Genomic DNA, 23,543 nt, shown 5'->3' with positions numbered 1-23,543 from the left:
GGGACAGGGCTTCCCCACCCTCCCAGGGAACAATTCCTTCCCAATATCCCATCTAACCCTGCCCTCTGGCAGTGGAAGCCATTCCCTGTGTCCTGTCCCTCCATCCCTTGTCCCCAGTCCCTCTCCAGCTCTCCTGGAGCCCCTTCAGGCCCTGGAAGGGGCTCTGAGCTCTCCCTGGAGCCTTCTCCTCTCCAGGTGAGCACCCCCAGCTCTCCCAGTCTGGCTCCAGAGCTGAGGGGCTCCAGCCCTGGAGCAGCTCCGTGGCCTCTCTGGACTGGCTCCAGCAGCTCCAGGTCCCTCTGATGTCCCACCCCTCGTCATCCATTCCACCATGCCCTTCCATTTCTCCCGTGGAGAACAGAGGGACTCACAATATTTTTTCCTCCTGGAGCCTCAGCATCCCTTCTACAATGGTCTGATTTGCAGCTCCTGTCTCTGTCAGGCCCTGTGTTACTGCCTGGAGAGAAGCCAGCTCCGCTCTGGGATGGAGTCCCTGCTCTTTTGGGAAAAAATGGCTTGTTCAGAGAAGCTGGCTGTGCCTGTGCTCCAAATGTCTCTCTGCCTGACCGCCTCTTCTGCTCCCTGCCATAGTTCAAACTGGGCTCAGTGAACCCTTCCTGCCAGGAAAACCTCTGATTAGAGCGTGGCACCGAGGCACAGTGGCATATTTGTGCCACCCATTAACAGCCCAGCAAGGCAGTTGCTGCCTCAGAATTACTTGGATTTATGGGAACACTTAATCTGGATCTTGCAAGTGACTTTTACATCTGCAGCAGCACAGGCTGAGTATGAATCTTCCTGAGCCTCAAGGATAAATAGGAACTAGTCCTCTTATCCCTGTAAAACATGACCTTTCTCCTCTACCAGATGCCAACAACCTCAGTGCTGCTGTAGAAGGTCAAATTGCTCTTGGTTCTCTGGCCTGACAGTGGAAAGGGTCTGTCCTTTGGGAGCAGACCTGTGACGTGTCACTTGGTTTAGTTCAAAGTGTTGGCTCTGCTCAGCGTCCTGTGCATACAGCAGAGCTCGACAGCCCAGAAACGGCTCCAACACCACCCCAGCATCTTCCCAAAGCTTTGCCCTCTGGGCTTTGCACGGTCTGCACCCTGGAAATGGGATTTCTGCCACGCTTTGCTGCAAGCTGCAGGAACCCTGGCACAAAGGGGTGCAGTGGTGGCGGCTCCGTTATCAGCTGATCTCCAGGCTCCCCGAGGGATGCAGTGGGAACTTTGCATTGCTAACTCTGCTGTCACTCCCACTGAAGGTGCCACCCGCTCCTCTCCGGGGCTCGCAGCTCTGTGATGGGGGTGCTCCCCTCACCCAGCGTTGTCACTCAGCAATTGATTAGGGCCGGCAGCTCCGGGTGAGCTGCATTGAGCCTTTTGTTCTTTATCTGACAAAGGCGTTGGGAGGGAAGAGGAGAGTGGATAGAGCCCTGCCAAGGAGTTGTTAAGGATGCGTTGTTCTCTCAGAGGTCTCATTGATATTTCCGTGATGCTTTGTGTGTCCCGGAGCTGAACAAGGCAGGGATGTAAGTGAAACCTGAGGAAAACCAGCGCAGGAGCTGTCTGTGTCTGGTGTCAGGGGAAACTGTGCCTGGGTTGGGTCAGCTGGAAAACTGGGTAAGGCAGGACCTCTGTGGCCATGAGCCAAGTCCTGGCTGGTGCAGCACGCACATTCCCGAGGATGCTGCCGAGGGAAGGATCCCATGTTATCTGCTGTTCGTTCTCCCCAAATTCCTGCTGCTCTCTGCTCCTTTGGAGAGGGGGAGCAGAGCTCCATCCATGATGTTCCAGTCGTCTACAGCAGCTGTAGAGCATCTGAACAACTCTGCTGGTCATAAATCTGATGCAAAGCTCGGGAGCTTTACGGTAACAGTGTTGTTGTAGCAGTAATGGTCGAAGGGTATCATTTTATCTATTGATTTGAGCAGCAGTCCCCTGTGGAAAACTGTTGCTGCGTGGTCTTAAATAAGTGAATACGATCCTTCCTCGCTCCCTGAGTACCAGCATCAGACATTTCAGGAGCTGCTTCTCTCGCTGTTCAGCCTGCAGGTGTGTACAGGAGACCCTGGATCCTGTGGAATCTGTGCACTGCTCCTTTGCAGGGACTGCCTTTGGGAGGCCCACTAAAAGCATTTCAGGAATCTGAGGCTGGAGAGGGACTCTTCACAAGAGAATGTAATGATGGGACAAGAGGAAATGGCCTAAAGCTGAAGGAGGACAGGATTAGATGGGATACTGGGAGGAAATTCTCCCTGTGAGGGTGCTGAGGCCCTGGCACAGGTTTCCCAGAGCAGCTGTGGCTGCCCCATCCCTGGAAGTGTTCCAGGCCAGGTTGGACAGGACTTGGAGCAACCTGGTCTAGTGGAGGGTGTCCCTGCCCTATGGCAGGGGGTGGAACAGGGTGAGCTTTAAAGTCCCTCCCAACCAAACCATTCTGGGATTCCATTATTTGTATACATGGATCAATATCTAGGGTGGGATACAGATTATTTCAGCCACTTGAATTCCATTGCCCTTGCCATGCCCCTTTAGATCCTTTCTGGCACTGAAATGGGATGTGCACCTGAGGAATATGGCAAGTTGTTGGTAAAAGCTTGTCCTGTGAACTTGCACCTGGAGGCAGACAGAGATAAGGTTGTGCACCTCACCTTGCCGCAGCTGCCTGGCCATCTTTTGGTGCTGTGGGCTTTGGGCCAGTTTATTTTTAATCTGGAGACGGGGGGACATGAATGACAGGAGGTCCAAGGCTTCTGTCTGGAGATGGCAGCTCTGGCTTTCCCACCTCCACGCTGCTCCAGGCTGAGTTTCCCTTGGAGCTGGATCTGCTGATAGCTTTCCCCTCTCTGCAGAGCTGCTGCTGCAGCCTGGGGTCTGTCATTTAGCTTTCCTCCCTTGTGTCCATGGGGACCCTGCCAGGGAGGCTCCTGGCAGCAGTGGGATCAGTGACCCCAGTCACGCAGCTGACACTCAATCTGTTTAGATTGGAAAAGACCTCGAAGATCACTGAGTCCAACCAATAACCCAGCACTGCCCGGCCATCACTAGAGGACATGGTGACCACCACAGCAGAGCCTGGACGGGCAGATCTGGCTCTGCCATTGAGTTAGGTGCTGATGATGCTGTAAATCCCCCTGACATGGACGTGATAGCCTGGCTGTGTGGAAGTCTCCAGCTCTCAAGATATCTGGAAGCCATTGCTTTCAAGAAAACAATCCAGATTTTGGTCAGAAAGGGGGCAAGATTGTGACAGCACATCTCTACTCAAGGCTGAAGAAGGGGAGAGCATCATTTCTGCTATTTCGGGGGGCACTTGTGGGGCACAAACACTGCAGTGCACACACGGCTGCAAGGAGACACCAGGATTGCTCCTGCCTGCTCTGGATCTCCAACCTCCCTCTCCTGGAGGCAGCCACATGCTTTCTGCAGGCAGAGATGGTTTGCTGATGCCCAGACTGGAGCAATGAAGCAGTACCAAGTTCCTGTCACTTAGAATATCAATTAAAACCACTGCAGCCTTGTAAGTCCTACCCTGAGACACACTCAGGATCGACAAACAGCTAGGCCTGCCATTGAAATGGTTCTTAAACCAGCACAAGGAAATCTGCTGTGCAATTGTGAGCACAAACTGGTGTGCTGGAGCACATCCAGCCCAACAGGCTGTGGGTGGGAGCTAAGACTGGTGTGAAGATGAAACCCTCTGGTGTTCTGGGCACTGGGGAGCCAGTGGCTTTGCTGTGCTTGGAAAAGGCTTGAATAACTCATTTGGAAGCTCCATCCCCAGGGTTTCCCTGTGTGCCACATAACACCATCCCTGCAGTCCCAACCCACAGCTTGAAGCTCCTCTCTTACAGGAGCAGTGTGAGGCAGCTCTATTTCACTGCTATAATGACAAAATGGGATGAAATTGTGCATTTCAGGCCAGCAGAATGATCCTGCTTCCATTCCTCAGTGAAGTGGGACTGTGTTGGATTTGACTGAAAGACACTGCCAAGCACCCAGCAACACACACAGCTGTGTTTGAGCTGACTTGGTTTTCACCCCTTCTAAAAATCCTTTCTTATCGTAAGGAAATAGGGAAATCTGGTTGTGAAGTATCCAGCTGAATGCTGCAAGTCCTGCTTTTCTTGTTTGCCCCAAATTATTCGCTGTATCTGGCCAAACCCTCCCACCTGTGTTCACTCGGTGCAATTGAAGCCTTCATTGAGGCTGCTGAAAGTGGAAGGAGTGGGAATAGTCAAAAACCTGCAGGATAGGTAGGGATCATGTGTGAGGGGGAGTGACGGGAATCCCCCAGGCCAGGCAGCCAATGCAAGAATTATTTAGTACCCAAGGCTGCCACGATGAACCTTCAGAGAGCAAAGAACATCAGCCACAAACCATCCCAGTTCCCTCCAGTGCAGCACCAGTCTCAGAGTCAGTATTTCTGTGCCCTCTTACACCCTTTATTTGCTCCCATGGGTACTTACTCCTCTAGAAATGGATTAATGGAGCTAATCTTAAAGCATATCCAGAGATATAACTTGAGATTTTTTTTTTTTTCCCTTTAACAAAGATGAAGCTTTTATATAGACGGGAAAAGAGAAGGGAAGTGAAATGTTCAGTGACTAATGATCCTCATCAATATTCATGAGAGTGAGTAGCATTCTGAGATTTAAAATAAAGGAAGAAAGAGAGAAAGGCATTGACTCCTTTAGAAGCTAAATGAAATATTTAGGTTGACCTGGAGATAAGTGTGCTGGGTGGTTGTTGCTATCAGCTCAGACCAGTGTTCAATCCTAGAGCTTTCAAAGGGGGAGCCGAGCTGCCCGTGGATTTTTCTGGAGATAGGAAATGACTGGGTGGGCTCACCTACAGCTGAGGGTCAAGTCCATGCTGGGCCAGGTGCTGTGGCACCTCCCAAACAGGGAGGGAACAATCCCTGTCCCAGGAACTGCTTCCAGCCAGCCAGAGCCAGCGTACAGAACTGCATCCAGGGGTTTGGCCACAGCCAGGCTGGGATCAGGCGTGGCCTGTCCCAGGTGAGTCCCAGCTCACACCATCCACCAAAGGGCTCCTGTCCCACCCACTCCCTGTAGTGAGGCTGCTCTTTGGGACAGGGGACTGCCTGAAGTGGTGGCTTGGAGGGTGCAGTGGACATTGATGAATCTAAAGCAGCTGCAGGGCTCAACTGCCTGGTGAGAATATCCTTCCTGCAAGCTGCAAACAGCTGTAGATATTGGGGAGCTGATCTGCTGTTGTGGGAGGGGTCTCCTTATCTGTTATATTGTTTTCCTTCCTTGCCCATCCCTGCCCCCAGAAAATCCCTGCAGCTTGGGGTGATTGTTCCTAACTTGGAGGTGAAGTTTTAAACCCCTCAAGATACTTGTTAAAAGATGGAGGAACCTTAATCCTTCCCCACCTCAGTCTTTTGTCAGCTGGGTAGGAGGAGAAGGAAAACTTCTGCAGAGAATAGCTGAAATACAGGTTTGTGAGGATGTAGCTCTGGATGTGCAGCAGTGATGGTGGAGACGGAGAGAATATCAGGATTTAACTGCAAACAGAGCACTCCAGGCTGGAAGAAAGGCTTCCCCCACCTTCTGTATGTCTCCTCTTCTAAATCCTTTTCCTTTCTGCTTCTGCAAGTTGCCCTTGTCTCTCTCTGCTTCTGAGGCTGCTCCTTTTCATTTTGAGCCATCCCTTCCCTCCTCTGAGTGACAGCTGTCCCACCCCTGCCGAGGTCATTTGCCCTTGAGACCATCTTTGATCTGTGCCCTGATAGAAGGGCCGAGTATTGACTTTGGCTGCGGCTTCATTAAGAGGCAGCCTCATTTGTCAACTTGTTTGTTTCCAGGGCTGCTTGGGAGATGGCAGAGCTTGCATCCCCTCCAAGCCGAGCGCGGCCAGAGTCTGGAATTAACTCCCTTTTCAGGGATTCCCATCAAGGTCATTGCAGGTGGCCCTGCACAGGTCTCTCCCCCTCATTTATCCATGTCACCGAGGTTTTAAGCAATTCTAGATCCAGTGGGAGTGTGGATGGGAGACCTGCCCAGGCTCTGGGGGCTGCAAGGACCCAGGGACAGGTCCTTGCTAGTTAATCCAAGGTGTTCCCAGCTGGAAAAGAGGACTGCTCATAGGGAAATCAGAGCTGGGGCCTGGGATGAGCTCTCAGTGGTGGGATCATTGCAGGGGGTTCTCTAGCTCTGGCTGTGTGAGGATTGTGAGTAATGAAGATGAATTTCTCTTGTCAGTTGTCATCAGGTAGCTCATCTGCCAGTAACGGCCTCTGGTTCCCATCCAGGTGCTCAGGTGGGTGGAGTGAGTGAGCTAGCCAGGCTTTCCTGCACTCCTGGTGCTCAGTGATCAAAGCACTGACCAGTGTTTGCTTGTAGGGTTTGCCCTGTGCAGGGGTCACCTCCCTGCCCCGCAGGTGCCCGGGACAGGGACCTCAGCTGGTGCCAGGTACAGAGATGCCAGTGATGGATGTGCCCCATGGGCTGGTCCTTGGAGGCTTTGGGGGAAACAATCTTGCCCTGCAATCACCTGAAACTGAAGCTCTAAGCATTGGCACTCTCAGGGGAGTTCAGGGATTTGGAATGGCTTCACACAACAGCCCTGGGAAAGAAGAGAGACTCATGGGTATCACAGAATCAAAGAATCCTGGAATGATTTGGGTTGGAAGGGGCCTTAAAGACCATCTTGTTCCAATCCCCTGCCATGAACAGGGACACCTTCCACTGTCCCAGGCTGCTCCAAGCTTTGTCCAGCCTGGCTTTCAACATCACAGGGATCCAGGGGCAGCCACAGCTGTGTGGGCACACAGCCTGTGCCAGGGCTGCCCACCCTCCCAGGGAACAATTCCTTCCCAATGTCCCATCCATCCCTGCCCTCTGGCAGTGGAAGCCATTCCCTGTGTCCTGTCCCTCCATCCCTTGTCCCCAGTCCCTCTCCAGCTCTCCTGGAGCCCCTTCAGGCCCTGCAAGGGGCTCTGAGCTCTCCCTGGAGCCTTCTCCTCTCCAGGTGAGCACCCCCAGCTCTGCAGGTGGGGTCTCATCTGAGCAGAGCAGAACCCCTTCCCTCACCCTCTGGCCACACTGTCCCATTGCTCAGGGCCAGACCAGAGGATGGCGCTTTGCTGCTGGGGGCAGATGCTGCAGCACACGGCATTTCCAGACCTTTCTGACCCTGTGCAGGAGAAGCAGGGGAAGACAAAAAGCCAAATTTCACTGGGGTCCAGTTTCCTGCAGACCCTAAAGTTTCACTGCCCTTGTGAGGAGGGGTCTAGTGAGGCTGTTTCCATATTCCTGGGAGATGCAGCAGCCTGAGCAGGAGGTGTGGGAGCACCAGCCCAGCCCGTGCAAAGGAAAGCAGCTCAAAAACCAGAAGTTGCACAGCTCAGCTGTGCTGCAGGGGTTAAAGCTCTTTGAGTGCTGGGTACTTCCACACTCCTGACAGCACACAGGGAGCTGAGGGAAAGATGTTCCTGGCTGTTGCCACGGGCATTTTGCTTCAGCAGGTCCCGAGGTGATAAGGCAGCAGTAATTGTGCAGCTCCACGTGGGCTGCGATGGGACCGGCACCGCAGCAGCACCAGGCCCTGCAGCGGGGGAGCACGGAGCAAAGCCAGGGAGAATTCTGACTGTGGTGGCAGGAATGGCCCAGGGATTCAACAGCAGGTTGTAAGAGGAGAGACTGGAGGAGGTAAATTTATATAGTCTGGAGGAGGCTCAAGGGGAGACACGACCAGAGTCTATAAATATACGCAGAAATAGAAACCAAGGGAGGAAATTATTCAGAAGGAGGGAGGACAAGGAGCAGTGCCTGAAGCAAAGCAAGAAAAGTTTATTCTGGGTCTTGCATGGAAGGAGAACATCCTTCAGCACCCAGCACCTGGCTGGGTTGGGGTCCCAGCGCTGCCAAGCTCCTGCTCTGCTCCCCACCCCCCTGATGCCTCACCAAACTGGATACTCCCCCTCCTGACACAGCTCCGCTGTGTTTCACAGTAGCCCCACCTCATTTCTTCCCTGCCAGCCATCTCACACGGGTGTCTGGCACCCAGCCGCCCCAGCATGCCTTCGAAGGTTTAATAAAACAGATTGAGATGCACTTGGGCTTGTGGCTTGACAACTGGCTCCCCTTGGACAGGAACATTTGCCTTCGCTGGGTGACAATGCTTTGAGTCCATCGCCTTAGGCACTGTGGCTCATTGCTAGTCATCTCTCCAATGAATAATACACAGGCCTGAATATCTGTCTGCATACATCTTCCTTTTCTGTAGGATAATTTAATGTTATCATTGGGCCTCCTGCTTCAAAGATGAAGAGATTACTTCGAACCTGCAGCCTGCAACCACAGCCATTGGTTTCAAACGTCATTAAGTTTCATTATAACAAATAAACACTGCAATGACATTTATAAGTTACCAGAGAGCACAGAAACACAAATATGAAGCAGATAAACTGCATTTGATCCAAATAATTACTGCAGGCAATATCGAGCTTGGGCTGAGCTGGCAGGCAGGTGCTGGGTAATTTATAGGAGTCCGTAAGGCACTGTGGTGCACGTTGCTCCTTAAAAATGATGATGATGGCTATGTGTCTCTCTCTAAGGCCTCAACCAGGTTATGTTCCTGCCGCCTTGAAGGCAGGGAGCTTTTCCTCAAGTGAGAAATGGACGTGGCACAGGCAACTGTTACTGTTTGGGGACTTTCCTCTCACCATTGCTCAGGATTTCAGCCTGAGAAGGGACCTGCATTTGAAGTTTGCTCTGATTTAAGCTGCAAAAGAGCCTTATTTATTTATTTGTTTGTTTGCTTATTTTTCCTTAGGGGTATTTATCCCCACTGCAGACCAGTTCTCAAGAGTGGGGAATCCTTGGGGAGAGATTTCCACTGATTTGCTCCAAGGGAGTATAATTCTGTGCTTAGAGAATAATGTAATACTAGAATACACTGACTTGGAAGGGATCTACAAGGATCACAGAGCCCAACTCCTGATTAATGATAATGAAGTTCCTTTCATTTTGACTCCTGGCTTCACACTACCAGCTCTGAACCCTGAACAAGGGCTCCTCCACCAGCAAACCAGGTGGAAAAGCATTTTCCCCAGCTGTACCCCAAGAACCTGAGTGAAAGGGGTTTGTTGCTGTGCTGGTTGTGTGAACTCTCCCAAAGCTTTGCCTCTGCTCTGGGGTGAGAGCACATCATCTCCTAAGTGACCTCAGCAGGGCTTGTCATTCCCCAGTCCTGCCGACAGCGCCCAGGAGGGGGGTCAGACACGGCTGAGTTTATTGACAAGCATCTCTCATTACCTGCTAATTAACACAGCAGGCTGCGATGTGCTAATCTGCTCTTGGGCCGGGGTTTTGCACCAGGCAGCCATTGACTCTGCAGTGGGGAACATTGAGAAGGAGCTGGTGACAAAACAAACAGCAAAATCCGTGTTAAATAATCCGAGTTCCCTCCGAGCCTCCCTTCTCCTCCAGCAGGGAAGGGGAGAAGCCACGGGGTCTGTCTGGCAAGGCACAGCCCCTTCCCTGGGCCTTCTCCCAGGGCTGCACCTGGGCTGATAAAGCACTTGCAGGGCTGTAAATATTGACTGGATTGATGTTGCCTCTCATTTTTCATGGTTCTTTGCTTTACTGGGTAAAATCCAGGTAAAAAGCACCAGCTGGTTGTTGTCAGCAGTGGTGCAGGTCACTGGCCTCTTCCATGATGGATAAATGCACTTTCTAGGCGTTTCCTTGGCCCTGGGCATAGAGTAGCCAAGATTTTCATGGAGGGGAGTTTTATGCAGCTTCCACATATAGACAGAGAAGTAAATGAATTTTTAAGCACTTTCCTGGGATAACAAGATGGGCACGTGTGTGAAACATTTCCTGCTCAGAAATGATCTGCTCCCTGTCTGTTCATCTCAGCATCTCCAACCCCTCCTGCCTTCTCCCTGCCACTTTTTTTTTTGTGTTTGTATTGCATATACTTCACTTTAGGCTGTTTTTCAGAATAATTTGTTTTAATTTTAAATATGAATCTTGCATGTGTAAAAAAAATGCACATATTTACAATCACTTCCACTTGTAAAAACCCAAGCAAACAACAATTATAGCAGAAACCTGCTAATTCTCACTCCACTTCATCTTCAGAGCTGATAATTCACACAGCACAACCCCAAGCAATCCCGCCCTGCTGTGGTAAACAGCAGGAGCTGGAGCGAGTCCACAGCCTGCTCTGCAATATCCTGGAGCTCTTCTGGCCAGGAGCTCCCCCAGAAGCCACCCAGGTGATGTTTCATGCAGACAGCAGCTTCCCAGCCTTCCAGGGCAATAATAAGATTTATTCCTGCCTTCTCTTCCCTCCATTTGTGAGCTTTGGTGCCAACAAGACGTTTCTTGTTCAGGGAAGTATCTGGTAGGGGAATCTTCAATGGTGGCACTTCCAACACCTGCAGAGGTGGAAACACCCTGTAGAGAGACTCATTTAACCACTCCTTGGATGGATTCTCCAATCTGTACAGTGTCTCACCAATCTGTAGCAAGACTAGTTAAAATTTTTGTGAGAAGGAGCAGAATTTTCCACTCATTTTAATATTATAGAATCCCAGAGCAGTTTGGGTTGGAGGGGACCTTAAAGATCATCCAACCCCACTTCCATATGCAGAGAATGCAACATTCAATATCTGCATTTTCTGTTCTGAGCTGCATCTTCATTCTGATTTCTCTCCATGCCTCATAGCGTACGATAACAGATTTTGAAAAACGAGGATGGAAGTGAAACATGGTGCGACCCAAGGCAAGCTCTTTGCTCTAATTTTCCACCCCGTGAACTGCACAACTTCCAGTTGCCGCTCTTCCTGGGAGCAGAGCCAGACTTTGAAATCTCCAAATCATTTGTGAAATGGATTATTCATCCTTCTCGTTTTCCTACGGACGAGTGTCCTCTGTGCCCTCTAACTCAAAGATGAGCTGAGATTTAAAGGACTCTATTTCAAAAGAGCAGCCCTGATCTGGGAACAAAGGGTGGGCAAAGGGGATGCACTTGGATTTACTGTCATCCAGGAAAGGGGGATCACCTGAGAGGTTTCAGAAGATCACAAGGGATAAAATCCTTAAGGATTTATCTGGGAGACCTGGTGCAGGCAGGCTGCTGCCCACTGCTTTGCACATCCACTGTTATTTTTAGAAGGAAAAGTTCCTTTTTCTTCTCTGTGGATTCAAGTGGGAGGTTTTAGGTCCCAGGAGTGTCTGTGCAAGACTCCTGCAGCTGGGGACCTGCCACCTCCTTTCTGAGCTATAAACAGTTATCACCCAAAAAGCAGCTGGAGTTGCCACGGAGAGAGCTGCTTGGCTGGAATTTCCAGAGCAGGAGCACCCCCTGCTCTGTTCTCCCCACCTCAGCCCATCAGCCTGGCCTGGGGAACTGTGCCAGGACACTGCACCTTGACAGGAGAACAAATGGTGATTTCTTACTGTGCCACAGCTTCCTCAGGAGCGCCGGTAACAAAATAATTCTTGGAGTCATTGGCAGTGTTCAGTGGAGCCGGGCCTGCAGGTGGATCAATGAGAGGAAATCTATTCCCCTCTGCTCTTGTCTCCATGAGGGATTGGTGCTCAACGCCTGCCCAGGGTTTCCAGTGCCTTTGGAACAGCTGCTGGTGCCACTGTCCTTGTTCCCAGCAAGGACAGGCATCATCCTGTGGCCTGAGCAGCCTTGGCAGAGGCTCAGAGCTTACAGCTGCCCTTGGAGAGGGAGCCACAGCAGGCCAGGCACTGGGGTGAGGTGCTGGCCCCAGCCCAGGGTGTGGGGAAGCTCTCACACCTCTCCCCTCTTCCACAGCTTTAGTGACACCACCAGCTTTGCCTCTGGCTGACCCTTCAGCTCCTCTGCCACCCCCCTGCAACACCTCGCCTGCTTTCCCCCCTCCTCCTGTGCTGGCCCTGGGTAAAACACCACTTAATCCAGTTTGCTGCCTCTACCTCCAACCCTGCAAAAGTCCTGGGTGCCCCAAAGCACGTATCCCAGCTCTGGCAGCTTGTCTAATAGGAGATAATGCTGCCTGCTCAGAGTTCCGTGCTATCTGGGCAGCAGGAGAGGCTGGGAGAGCAGAGCAGCCAGGAGCTATCCACGGAGCTTGGAGCCAACCACGGAGCTTGGAGCCAACCACGGAGCTTGGAGCCATCCACGGAGCCTGGAACCATCCATGGAGCCTGAAGCCATCCACGTAGCTTGGAACCATCCACGGAGCCTGGAACCATCCACGGAGCTTGGAGCCATCCATGGAGCTTGGAGCCATCCACGGAGCCTGGAGCCATCCACGGAGCCTGGAGCCATCCATGGAGCTTGGAGCCATCCACGGAGCCTGGAGCCATCCACGGAGCCTGGAACCATCCATGGAGCCTGGAACCATCCGCAGAGCCTGGAACCATCCATGGAACTTGGAGCCATCCACGGAGCAGCCAGGAGCCATCCACAGAATCAGGAGCTATCCATGAAGCCTGGAGCCATCCACAGAGCCGGGAGCCATGCATGCAGCTGGAACATTCAGTGTGATCCAGTCTGTAAGGTCACTTGAATGCTGCTTTTTGGTGCCTCGATGCAGTACATTAGTTTGTTTCCTATCAGTGCAGCTCCCAGGAGCACGCATTTAATCTCACAAGAGGTAATTCTCCAGGCTGCTGCTGGGAAGAGTTTGCTAATAAATATCCCACGGTAAGGATACTCTTACACCTTTCCCAATTGGCAGCTAATAACAGCGCAGCCGATGACATTTCAGCCCTTTCTGCATGGCTGATCAAACTCCTCACAGTGACTTTGAAAGCAGTGCTGGGATTTCATGTGGGTATCAAAGCCAGCAGAACACTCGATAGTTCAGATCTCTTGCCTCTGTGACTAATAGACAAAAAGATCTCTGAAAGGTTTAATATCTTACTCAAAATTTCCTGTTTCCTGTTTGAAGCTACTTAGTGGACACAGTGGGATGTTGATGGCTCCTCTCAAAGCAGTGCCTGGAAAATATCTGACATCACTGCGGGATGAGCTCAGCTCAGCACGTGGGCTTGCTGAGAGCTGGTCATGGCCAGGAGACAACGCGTTCCCAGAGGCCAGGGAGGAGAGCAGAGCACTGGCTTTGCACCTTAAACTCCGCTCTGGCAGCTGCATTAGGACCACAAGATCATTTCGTTTGAAAAAAACTTAAGATCATCAAGTCCAACCCTCGACCCAGCACCTCCAACATATTCATCACTAATTCATGTCCCCAAGTGCCACATCCACACATCTTGTGAACACTCCAGGGACAGGGACCCCACCACTGCCCTGATAGCCCCTTCCGATGCTTTGCAGCCCTTTCTGTGAAGAACATTTTCCTAAATATCCAATTTAAACCTCCCCTGCTGTGACTTGAGGCCATTTCCTCCTGTCTGTCCCTTGTTCCCTGGGAGCAGAGTCTGACCCTCACCTGGCTGCCCCCTGCAGTCAGGGAGTTGTGGAGAGGGAGAAGGTGCCCCTGAGCCTGCTTTCCTCCAGCCTCCCTCAGCCTGTCCTGGTGCTCCAGCGCCTTCCCCAGATTATTGCCCTACTTTTCATTGCTTTTCCTGGGCCTCTCTTTGGCTTTGGTTTCACCTCAGTGCATCCCACACCTTCCCCTGGGAGCTGCACAGGTGGCTGGAATCAATGGGGACCCCCAGGCTGTGCTTCCAGGGAAAGTCACATCTCCCTCTGTGTTTGTGGATGAGCAAGGCACGAGCTCAGCTTCTGCTTCCCTCTTGGAGTGGGGACACCTCTGCCAGGTCACCCAGCTGGTCAGTGACCAGCACCATGCCATACACCTGAGTCATCCCTTGACTGAAGGTGTTGTGCTTTGGTTTCTTTCAGGTTGAGTAATTCAGCACTGAGGCCACGTGAGCCGGACTTACGCAGTCTCTCTAAAAAAGACCAAACTGACATTTCTTTTCCAACAGGTTTGATTTTATTTTCTCCCCAAGGAAGCCAAATTTTTAAAAATGGAAATCTTATGCAAGGGCTGAACTCAAGCTACCTCTCTTATTTGTGCCATGAAACCCAAGGAAGTGTCTGGCATGGCTGTGGCCATCACCAGCAAGGGGCTGTCCCGTGGGGAGGCTTCTCCACATCTCCTCACTGAGGACAGCATCACTGGTGCCATCCCTCTGCTCCTGTCTGGGCAGCCACAGCTGTTTGCTTCTCTGATGGTGTAAGAAAAGCTCGTCTCTGTCCGTGTCTGGAGAAATCCTTGCCCCTGGGAACACGTGGCTCCCTCTTTCCTGTGCTCTGTGCCTGGCCAGGCCTTGGGCTCCACCTCAGCGCAGGTCTGGGTGTTGTGTCCCACCAGGGAGGGAATTGGGCTGCAGGCAGGTAATGAGCATCTCTGCCGCCTGCACAGCTCTTCCCTGTGCTTCCCCACGACTGACAATTCCAGAGAGCTTTGTAAATAATGTAAAGCTTTTGTCTGCTTGCTCTTCCTCCTCATCTGAAAATCAATGCGGGCGCGTGTTCTGGAGCACGATGGGCCTGTGCAGCGGGCTCGGCATCCTTGGCTCCAGGGAGGGGACCCAAAGGAGCGCTGAGAACCAGCCTGTTTGTCACGGGGCCATAGCAGGGGCTGCGTGGGGTGGTGCAGAGCCAGGCCCTGCTCTGCTGGGAACGTGTGGGCACGGAGCCATCTCTTCCCAGCCCTCTCCATGGCCAGGAGACGGCTCCATCTCCAGGCGTCATGCCACAAGAAACCAGCCCCAAGCTGGGCTGATTTTCCTGAAATCAGGTGTAATTTCAGCCCCTGGGTTGAAATGCCCTGATTTCCATCAGGTGGGATCTGCTTGGTCTGAAGACAGCCCCTCCTGGGATGTTGTGTAGGATTAGGATGTCTCACAGCAGCCCCTTGATCTTCCTCCTACCATGCGTCGTGACAGCTCCAAGCTGAGGGAAGGATCAGCTCTTCCCACTGAGGGACAAGGAGAATGTCCCACCACTCCTAATCACCAGGCCTTTCATTTCAGAACAGTAATATTTTGACAAGGAGCTCATAGTCCTCCTTCTCCACTTCTGTGCTCTCCTCAACAAAAAGGACTAATTCTTTTCAGAGCACAATGGACATTCAAAGCTTCACTTACATAAAAGCAGCCACAATGTCTCCATTTCTAATGAGTCATTGTTCCCTCGGTGAGTCCCTCGCTTCCTACTACAATACTCACTCCTCTTGGGTAATGAAAATTTAACTTTCTGCTGCTCCCGGTTGCTGGTTTGGGCACAGGAGGCTGCAAGCTGAAATAATTCAGTCAGGAGCTCATGCAAACAGATTTCAGTCTTCAGAGAGCTTTAAAAGCCTGTCACAGACTCTGGCTTCAGCCACGGAAGGGGCTTCAAGGTCCTGCTGCAGCACAGACCGTGGCAATGTCATTGTGTAGGTGCCTTCCTGTGTTTTCTGGGTTGTTAAACAGGATTTTTGGGCCTTCTCACCATCCGTGGGTGTTGAGACATCTGAAAAGCAATGCCCTGGCACTGGCAGTGTTATTTCTCTTGGAAGTCACAAACAGAGAAGAGTCTCTCAGCCTTTGTTTGAAAGAACAAGGTGACATTACAGAGAAACACTGAGAAACAGGAGCCACAGGTGCAAAATCCATTAAGGAAATATAAAGAGTTCTAAAGTGGTTCTCTCTTTTTCCCTCTTTTTTTCTTCCTTTAGCTTCTATGGTACACTTGTGACTTCACAAAGATCCTGCCTGGGGTTTTTGAAGGCAGGGTTAGTGTTCTTGCCTGCTTGCTCTTCACCGTGGTGCCTTTATTGTCCCCTTTTGTTCCTGTCCTTTGGGATTTCAGTGACTGCAGAAGTGCCCCCCATGAGAGAGACTCCTTGAGGAAGGCAGGAGCTCAGGGGCCAGCAAGGGGATCCTGCTGGTGCCTGGCAACTCCTCAGGGAGAGGGGCAAAGCAGGAGGACGTGGGAAGGCTCTGGGATCAAGAGCTCCTCTGGTCACAGCAGGTGACCAGTGGTGACAGCGCACTTCCAGCTGCAGGGCAGCTCCAGAGTGCAGCTGGGACACTGGGCTTGTGCTGGACCCTGGCCAAGTGGCATCGTTAGCATCTCATTTCCATATCTGTTTGCTTTTAAAACAAAACCAAAAAATTCAACAAGGAATTCAGAGCCCTGAGCTTTGCTTCTGCTCAGAGCATCTCTGTGCTGGATGAACAAATCCTCACATGGACACTCTCAGCGGCAGAGGCAGTGCCCAGTGACTCCCTGTGAAGTTCCCAGGAAGCCAAGCATCAACTGAGTCATTTCTTTGAAAATATTCCAAGTCTTTACACTTGAGGGAAGATGGGATGTGGAAGTAAAACAGGACAACACTTGGGCTGGGGGCACATGGGCATGTTGTTGCATCTCCCTGCTTTGCTAAGCAGCACTTCCCAAATCCAGATTTGGGGATACTTTGTGCAGGAGGTGACAAGGAGATGGGTGATGAGGGTGCCATGACTGGACTCTTGGTTGGGCTCATGTGGTGAGCTGTATCTGCCTCTGGGTTCTCAGCACAGGACGGACCTGGAGCTGCTGGAGCAAATCCAGAGAGATCATGGAGCTGCTCCAGGGCTGGAGCCCCTCAGCTCTGGAGCCAGGCTGGGAGAGCTGGGGGTGCTCACCTGGAGAGGAGAAGGCTCCAGGGAGAGCTCAGAGCCCCTTGCAGGGCCTGAAGGGGCTCCAGGAGAGCTGGAGAGGGACTGGAGACAAGGCCTGGAGGGACAGGACACAGGGAATGGCTTCCACTGCCAGAGGGCAGGGATGGATGGGATATTGGGAAGGAATTTTTCCCTGTGAGGGTGGGCAGCCCTGGCACAGGGTGCCCAGAGCAGCTGTGGCTGCCCCTGGATCCCTGGCAGTGCCCAAGGCCAGGCTGGATGGGGCTTGGAGCACTTTGGGACAGTGGGAGAATGTCCCTGCCCACAGCAGGGGATGGAACTGGATGAGTTTTTAAGCTCCCTTCCAACCCAAACAATTCCATGATTCTCTGATGAACTCCTGGCCTGCAGAGATTTGGATTAACCAGTATTTTTTGCTGAAACTGTATAGTGGGAGGGGAGAAACTGGGAAGCTCCTGCTTGCCCAACAGGTTGGAGTCAAATCTCCTGCTTTGAAACCAAAGCATCATTTTGTAATTCCGTTTTAAACATTCCTGGAAAAATACCCAACTGACATCTTTCAGCCCATTTTCTTGTAGCTGAAAACGCTCAGCCTGCATCTGTAAATCACCCTCTCCCAATCTCCCCATTTTCAGTTATTTTCTGTCAAGTATCTTATCTCCCTTAAAACTTTCTGCAAATTACTTGTTCCTTTGACATTAAGACATAAGCTGTAACGTGGACAGGCCTCTGATCTTCCAAACCCAGTTAAACCCAGTAATCAGACTTTAAGCTGATTTGAAAGTGAGTTGAGCTCTGTCTTCAGTACTTTTTTCTTTTTTTTTTTATCTGAGATTTAGGGAGAGATGATCCTGCTGTGGAGCAGGGACTGGGCCAGGTAATGCTCTTAAGGTCCTTATACCCATCTTTCCTCTCCTGTGACTGAGTCTGAGCTGTTTGTAGCTGAAATGGAGCCTTGGATGAATAAAAAATGGCTTTAAGTGACAATTCTTCACACTGAACAAACACAGGGAAGGAAAATATAGGAGACATATGCCATGTTTCTGCTCTGATTTTCCATGGCCATCAGCTCATCTTTAAAACACATTAAGAAGTAAGAGAAAAAGGAAAAATAAAACATAAAAAGAGCTTCATTTCCAGCAGCAATTACAAAATGAAGCCTGTGCTTAATGGGCATTTGCAGAGGGCACAGACACCACTTTGTGCCTCTGCGTTCTCATTAGGGCTCGTGCAGCTCCCAGCTGACAACCTGATAATTCTCACTGATAAAACAAATCTTTTTGGGTTATTGCTGCCTTCCTGTGCTGTCCCTGCTCGCCCAGCTCTGCCTGGAGAATTGTCAGGATTACAGAGTGAGCTGTGAAAACCCAGTTAGTGGGTGGAAAGTATATATTAAAATAAAACAACAAAACAACAAAGCAAAACACCCACTTTTTCTGCTTTCTGAGTTTTCTCTCTCATCCCACTTTCCCCTGCTATCCTAGGAGTGCTTCTCCTTTATGAATCCAAAAAGAAAAAATACAGAGCTGACTCATATCCCCTTTGAAATCAAATATTTAAATCTTAACTCAGCACAAGGGTTTGTGTCAGAGGCCACCATGAGTGCCTCCCAGCAGGAAAAGTGGGAATCTCCTCTGGAATTAACCTGCCCTGTTGTGCAGGCAGCACCATGCCAAGAGCCACCACTGTGATCTTTTGGAGTATCTGAGGTGAAAATCAGAGTTCCTTGGAGATATGTGGGTGCTGGGAGACCTGGAATATCTGAAATTCCTGGGAATAAGGTGCCCAAGGTGCTCCTGGAGATCTGCAAAAAAATTCAGCTGGGCTTTTTACCTTCCTGTAATGTAAAGCATCTGGAATTTTGAAAGGACAGCTCTGCTTTTCCCTGTGCTCCTTTAGGTGGCTAAGAGTGAGCTGAAGCTATAATAAATTAAATTGAAATATAAGCACTCTTGTGGGGGCACACGTTGGTTCAACAGCGTGAGCTGGAAAATGATGGAGCTTTGGAGCCTTGCCCTGTAGGAAAGGCCCTGCAGCTCATCTGGAAACAAGTTCAGATGCAAGAACTTGTGTCACACTTAACCTTGGTTCTGGATTAATCATCAATCAATGATTAAATGGAGTTGGTGTAAATTAGGATTGAATTGATTTGGGGTGGATCACATGGACACTGTCCTGCTTTGACAAATTGGTTTTAAAGAGGAATTTTTCCTTCAGCCCAGTCCCCTTCCACGGAGTGAACAGACACTCAGTGGAGGGCACAGGCTCTGAACTCCTGCCTCATGCAGGGCCATAATTCCTATCCAGAGAGGCTCCTGGTCTTACAAACCCCACAGGTAACTCAGTGAGGGGCAATTCAGTGTGGTTCTGCCTTTCCCCCAACACCTCCCTTTCCCAGATCATCTCCTGAATCCAGAATCAGAGCAAGACTAAGTGGAGGCAGAGCAATTGAGATGCTCTACAACCAACTCACACAAAACACTGTACTCACAGGAGCTCAGATATCAGCAGATCTGCCTGGAATGGCCCCACATTTAGGATCTTCCAGCTTCAGACTGTGGCTCTGGGGTTGTCCCATGCAGTCATTATGGAAAAAAAAAAAAAAAGAAAAAAAAAAAAAAAAGGAAAAAAAAAAAAAAAAAAAAAAAAAAAAAAAAAAAAGAAGCAGGATTTAACATTTTGAATCCCTGGAACATCCAAGGCCAGGTTGGATGGGGCTTGGAGCACCCTGGGATAGTGGAAGGTGTCCCTGCCCATGGCAGGAGAGGGAATGAGATGGTCTTTAAGATCCCTCCTAACCCAAACCATTCTGGGATTCTCTGAATAATTTTCACTCATGGCAAAGCCGAGGGAGAGTGAAAATAAAACTTAATGCTGAGTAAACTCTGCTGTGGAAGAGGTTAGAGTGACTGGAGTGCTTCCCATGGAGACTGAGGAGTGCCATGTCACACCTGAGGTGTGAGACATCCCACCATGGCAGGAGATGACCCGGGGCCGGGATTTGTTATTGCAGCATTGTGGGTAGGGAAGGGTGAGGAGAGAGATTTGCAAGTTTGACAATGCAGCTTTGGAGAAAGGCAGTGCTGAGGCAGAGCTGGGCCTTCCCTTCCCCTCCAGATGTCTGGGAAGCTCCCAGCAAATGCCAGGAGGTTACACCTGGAGAGGGAGCAGTTGGTTGTTTCCCTGCATTTTTTATAGCAGGTTGTTTCCTTGCACATCCTGATTGCAGGGAGCACATGAGGTGGGAGCAAGGCTCAGAAGTAGAGGGTCAACATCCTCTTTTATTATGTGTAATATAAAATATTGCTGCTGCTGAACATCCTGCTGCTTCTCTGTCTGTGATCGTTGTGGCTGAAACACTACCACCACAATTTGGAATAAAACAGTTACAAGAAATGCTGGTGCCTCTTGGTTGGAGCTTTTTTCCCCCCCAGGGAGCAAAAATATTGCAAATATTCGTCTGTCACAAAGTGCTGTGTCCACCTCTGGGTCCTCAGCACAGGAAATATGTGGAGCTTCTAGAATGAGTCCAGAGGAGACCACAGAGATGCTCCAGGGCTGGAGGCCCTCTGCTCTGGAGCCAGGCTGGGAGAGCTGAGGGTGTTCACCTGGAGGAGGATCCAGGGAGAGCTCAGAGCCCCCAGTGCCTAAAGGGGCTCCAGGAGAGCTGGAGAGGGACTGGGGACAAGGGGGAATGGCTTCCCACTAGGGTTGATGGGATATTGGGAAGGAATTCTTCCCTGCGAACGGGATGAGCTTTAAGGTCCCTTCCAACCCTTTCTATCATTCTATGGGGCAATCACGTAATTAAGCAAACACATCATTAAGAGCTGCAGAGCTCCGTCTCCCATTTGTGCTGTGCCAGGAGCATCCTGGACTGTTGCATGTCAAGGAAGTGCATCGTGTTGGAAAGCACGGGGGAGCTGACAGCGTCCTGTTCCTCTCTTGTTCCCCGGTGCAGGCCAGGCGTCCTCATTCACGCAGCAGCCCCAGGACCAGGTGGTGATCGCGGGGCAGCCGGTGACGCTGCTCTGCGCCATCCCCGAGTACAATGGCATCGTGCTCTGGATCAAGGACGGGCTGGCCCTCGGGGTCGGACGGGACCTCTCAAGTAAGTCGGGGCACCTGGGAGAAACGTGCTTGATAAGAATTTTAAACACTAACCCCCATGAAAACACTGCATTTAACCTAAAAACGTAAAAAAACCCTCTAAAAAGTAAGTCAGGATACCACCTGTGAGAACCCTGGTTGCTAACGATTTTAAACTGTCTGTACTGGCAACCACTAACCCCTCAAGAAAAGACTACACTTAACCTAAAACCATAAAAAAACCTTCCAAAACTAGATAATAAAATGAAAATTATGAGTGTATAGTTTAAATAAAAGTGTATAATATCGTGTAATAAAAAACTTAAAATTTTAAATTTTGAAATATTACTATATTTTATATACAAAATTTTATATATACATATAAATATATATAATAGAATAGAATAGAATAGAATAGAATAGAATATTTATATACAATAAATATCTATAATATATAATATGTAATATATTATATAATATATATAATAAATATATATTATATAAAATATAGAAAAGACATATTATATATATTTATTATATTATATACAATATTATATAATATATAATTTTTATATAGATATAACAAAATAAAAGTTTTAAAACAAAAACAAATCCTTCTTCTTCACCTTCTTCTTCATAAGTTTAAATAATATAATTAAATAAAATTTAAATAAAAATAAAATGAAATATAAATTTAAAATAAATATAAATAAAATAATAAATAAAATTAACAATAAGAAATATAAATAAAATAAATCATAAATTTGAATAAAGATTAAATTTATAATTATAAATTATAAATTAAAATTAAAATAAAACAAGTCACAAATAATTAGTTATTAAGTTAAAAATAAAAATAATTTAAGTATCACTTCTTAATTAGACAATTTATCCTTAAAGAAAACCTTATAAAAATACAACTCCATTTTTAAATTATTAAAATAAAATACTATAAAACTCACCATTTATAAAACTGCAATATAAATAAAAACTAATAAACATCTAAATCCAAACAAAAAATACCATCTCACACATTTAATCCCAACCTTAGCAACGAAAAAAAAAAAAAATCCACAACCACCCTCCATAAACAAGGAAAGCAGGAGCTCTCCTTGCCTAGTGTTTATTTGGGGAATAATATTTTCATTTCAACTCCAACACCTTCCAGTCCACCCAGGTTTTTGGTTTATTCCAGATGCTCGGTTTATAAATTTTTATATAAATTTATAGATTTATTTTTTAAATTTATATATAAATTTTTATATAAATTTATAAATACGTTTTTATATAAATTTTTGGGGGGTTTATTCCAGATGCTTGATTTATAAATTTTTATATACATTTATAAATTTATTTTAAAATTATATAATTTTTATATAAATATATATATAAATTTGGGGGGGGGGTTATTCCACATGCTTGGACTAAACCAAAATCTGGTTCACTGACACAAAACTGTTGGCTCCCACAGATGTCACCTGACCCTTTGGAAAGGCCTGGTTTGATTTCCTTGGAAATTAATGTCACCTTTCCAAAATGTGGCATGAAATGTTTTGTAAATATTGGAAGTGCCTGTTTTGATATTCTCAAAAATGAAAAGAACTGCAGAATACCCTGAATCTGAGGGGACTCACAAGCCTCTGTTTGCTTTGGACAATGTTTGTGGCTTCCTCAAGCTTTGGTTTTGGCAAATTATACTTTGCTGACCAAATTGCTCAGAACTCCCATTCCTTAATCCCACATCCACACTGATTGAGGGTGAATTGCAGCTGATGTAGACGGGTGTAATACTGGGAGAGTTAACAGTTTATTCTGCATATTTCACTGGAAAACACTAATTTGGAACTGAAATATTTCACGTGAATAAGAAGAGGGTTTGCTGGAAACTGCCTGGGAGGACATGGAGCCCTTCAGGAGCTGCAGTGTCCCCCAGGCTCTGCAGAGTTCGTACACGTGTGACACCGCTCAGCTCCTGGTGACCTGAGAGAATTTTCTCCAAGGCAAGAAGCAGCACTGAAAAACCAGGGGAGGCTCCATGCTTTTTGGTCTCCAGGGACCCTGCTCTTCCCTAAAGTGCAGTGCCTGCTTCTTCTTTCCCCCTATTTTTTTTATTAATACATATAATTGCTCATTTACAGCTGTGCCCGAGTGAGCAGCCCCATCTTCACCTGTTTTTCAAAGCTCTGAGCCACAATTTTTGCATCTATTAGAGAGCTGAGCTTCCCATGCAAGACCTTGCAACACGACTGAGTAACAAGAGCTCCAGTGAAGGAGGGAGCTGATGTGAATGACTTCCACAATTAACAGAGCCGAGGCTGCTGGAAGCCACAGGAGCTGCCAGCTCGTGTGATACCAGCTCAGCCAGTGTCTAATTAGCACAATACAAACAAACCCATCATTTGTACTTCTCACGGTTCAGGAGAGCAAATCCTGCTGTTGATAACTCGAGAAACAACAGAAGCACAAATGTGTGCCAGAGCTGTGTTACACAGGGCATTGGGCACAGGAGGACACAGGGGTGGCACCTTTCCTCTCGTGTGTCCATCCTGTGTGTCCAGCCAGGCTGACCAGGGCTGCTGGTGCCCCCAGACCCCTGCCCAAGCTTTACACACAGCTAATCATGGTTGTATTCCAGGGTGTCACCTCAGCTGACTTCAGGAGCTGAGGATGTTCCATGACAGGTTGCAGAGGAGCAGGAGGTGGTGGGTTTCCTGGTGGAAGGGCTCACCCCTTTTTCTTGCCCAGGGAGGTTGTGAATGCTCCAGCCCTGGAAGGGTTCAAAGCCAGGTTGGAGAAGGCCTTGAACAACCTGATCTAGTGGAAGGTGTCTCTA

At 49.0% G+C, this 23,543-nt stretch overlaps 1 protein-coding gene across 4 annotated transcripts in view; it reads left to right on the top strand.

The window, feature by feature from the left end:
- KIRREL3 (kirre like nephrin family adhesion molecule 3) overlaps window positions 1-23,543 on the top strand; it is a 371,179-nt gene that overhangs the window by 244,440 nt on the left and 103,196 nt on the right. For all 4 annotated transcript variants that reach the window (XM_053963258.1, XM_053963257.1, XM_053963259.1 and 1 more), the window contains one exon: window positions 20,583-20,732. In XM_053963258.1, the coding sequence (XP_053819233.1) occupies window positions 20,583-20,732 (150 nt within the window). The remainder of the gene's footprint in view (window positions 1-20,582; window positions 20,733-23,543) is intronic.

The sequence above is a fragment of the Vidua chalybeata genome, chromosome 23, assembly GCF_026979565.1.
Source record: "Vidua chalybeata isolate OUT-0048 chromosome 23, bVidCha1 merged haplotype, whole genome shotgun sequence".
Taxonomy (NCBI): Eukaryota; Metazoa; Chordata; class Aves; order Passeriformes; family Viduidae; genus Vidua; species Vidua chalybeata.
The sequence above is the reverse complement of the archived record's forward strand: the minus strand, read 5'-3'. Positions and strand labels throughout refer to the sequence as shown.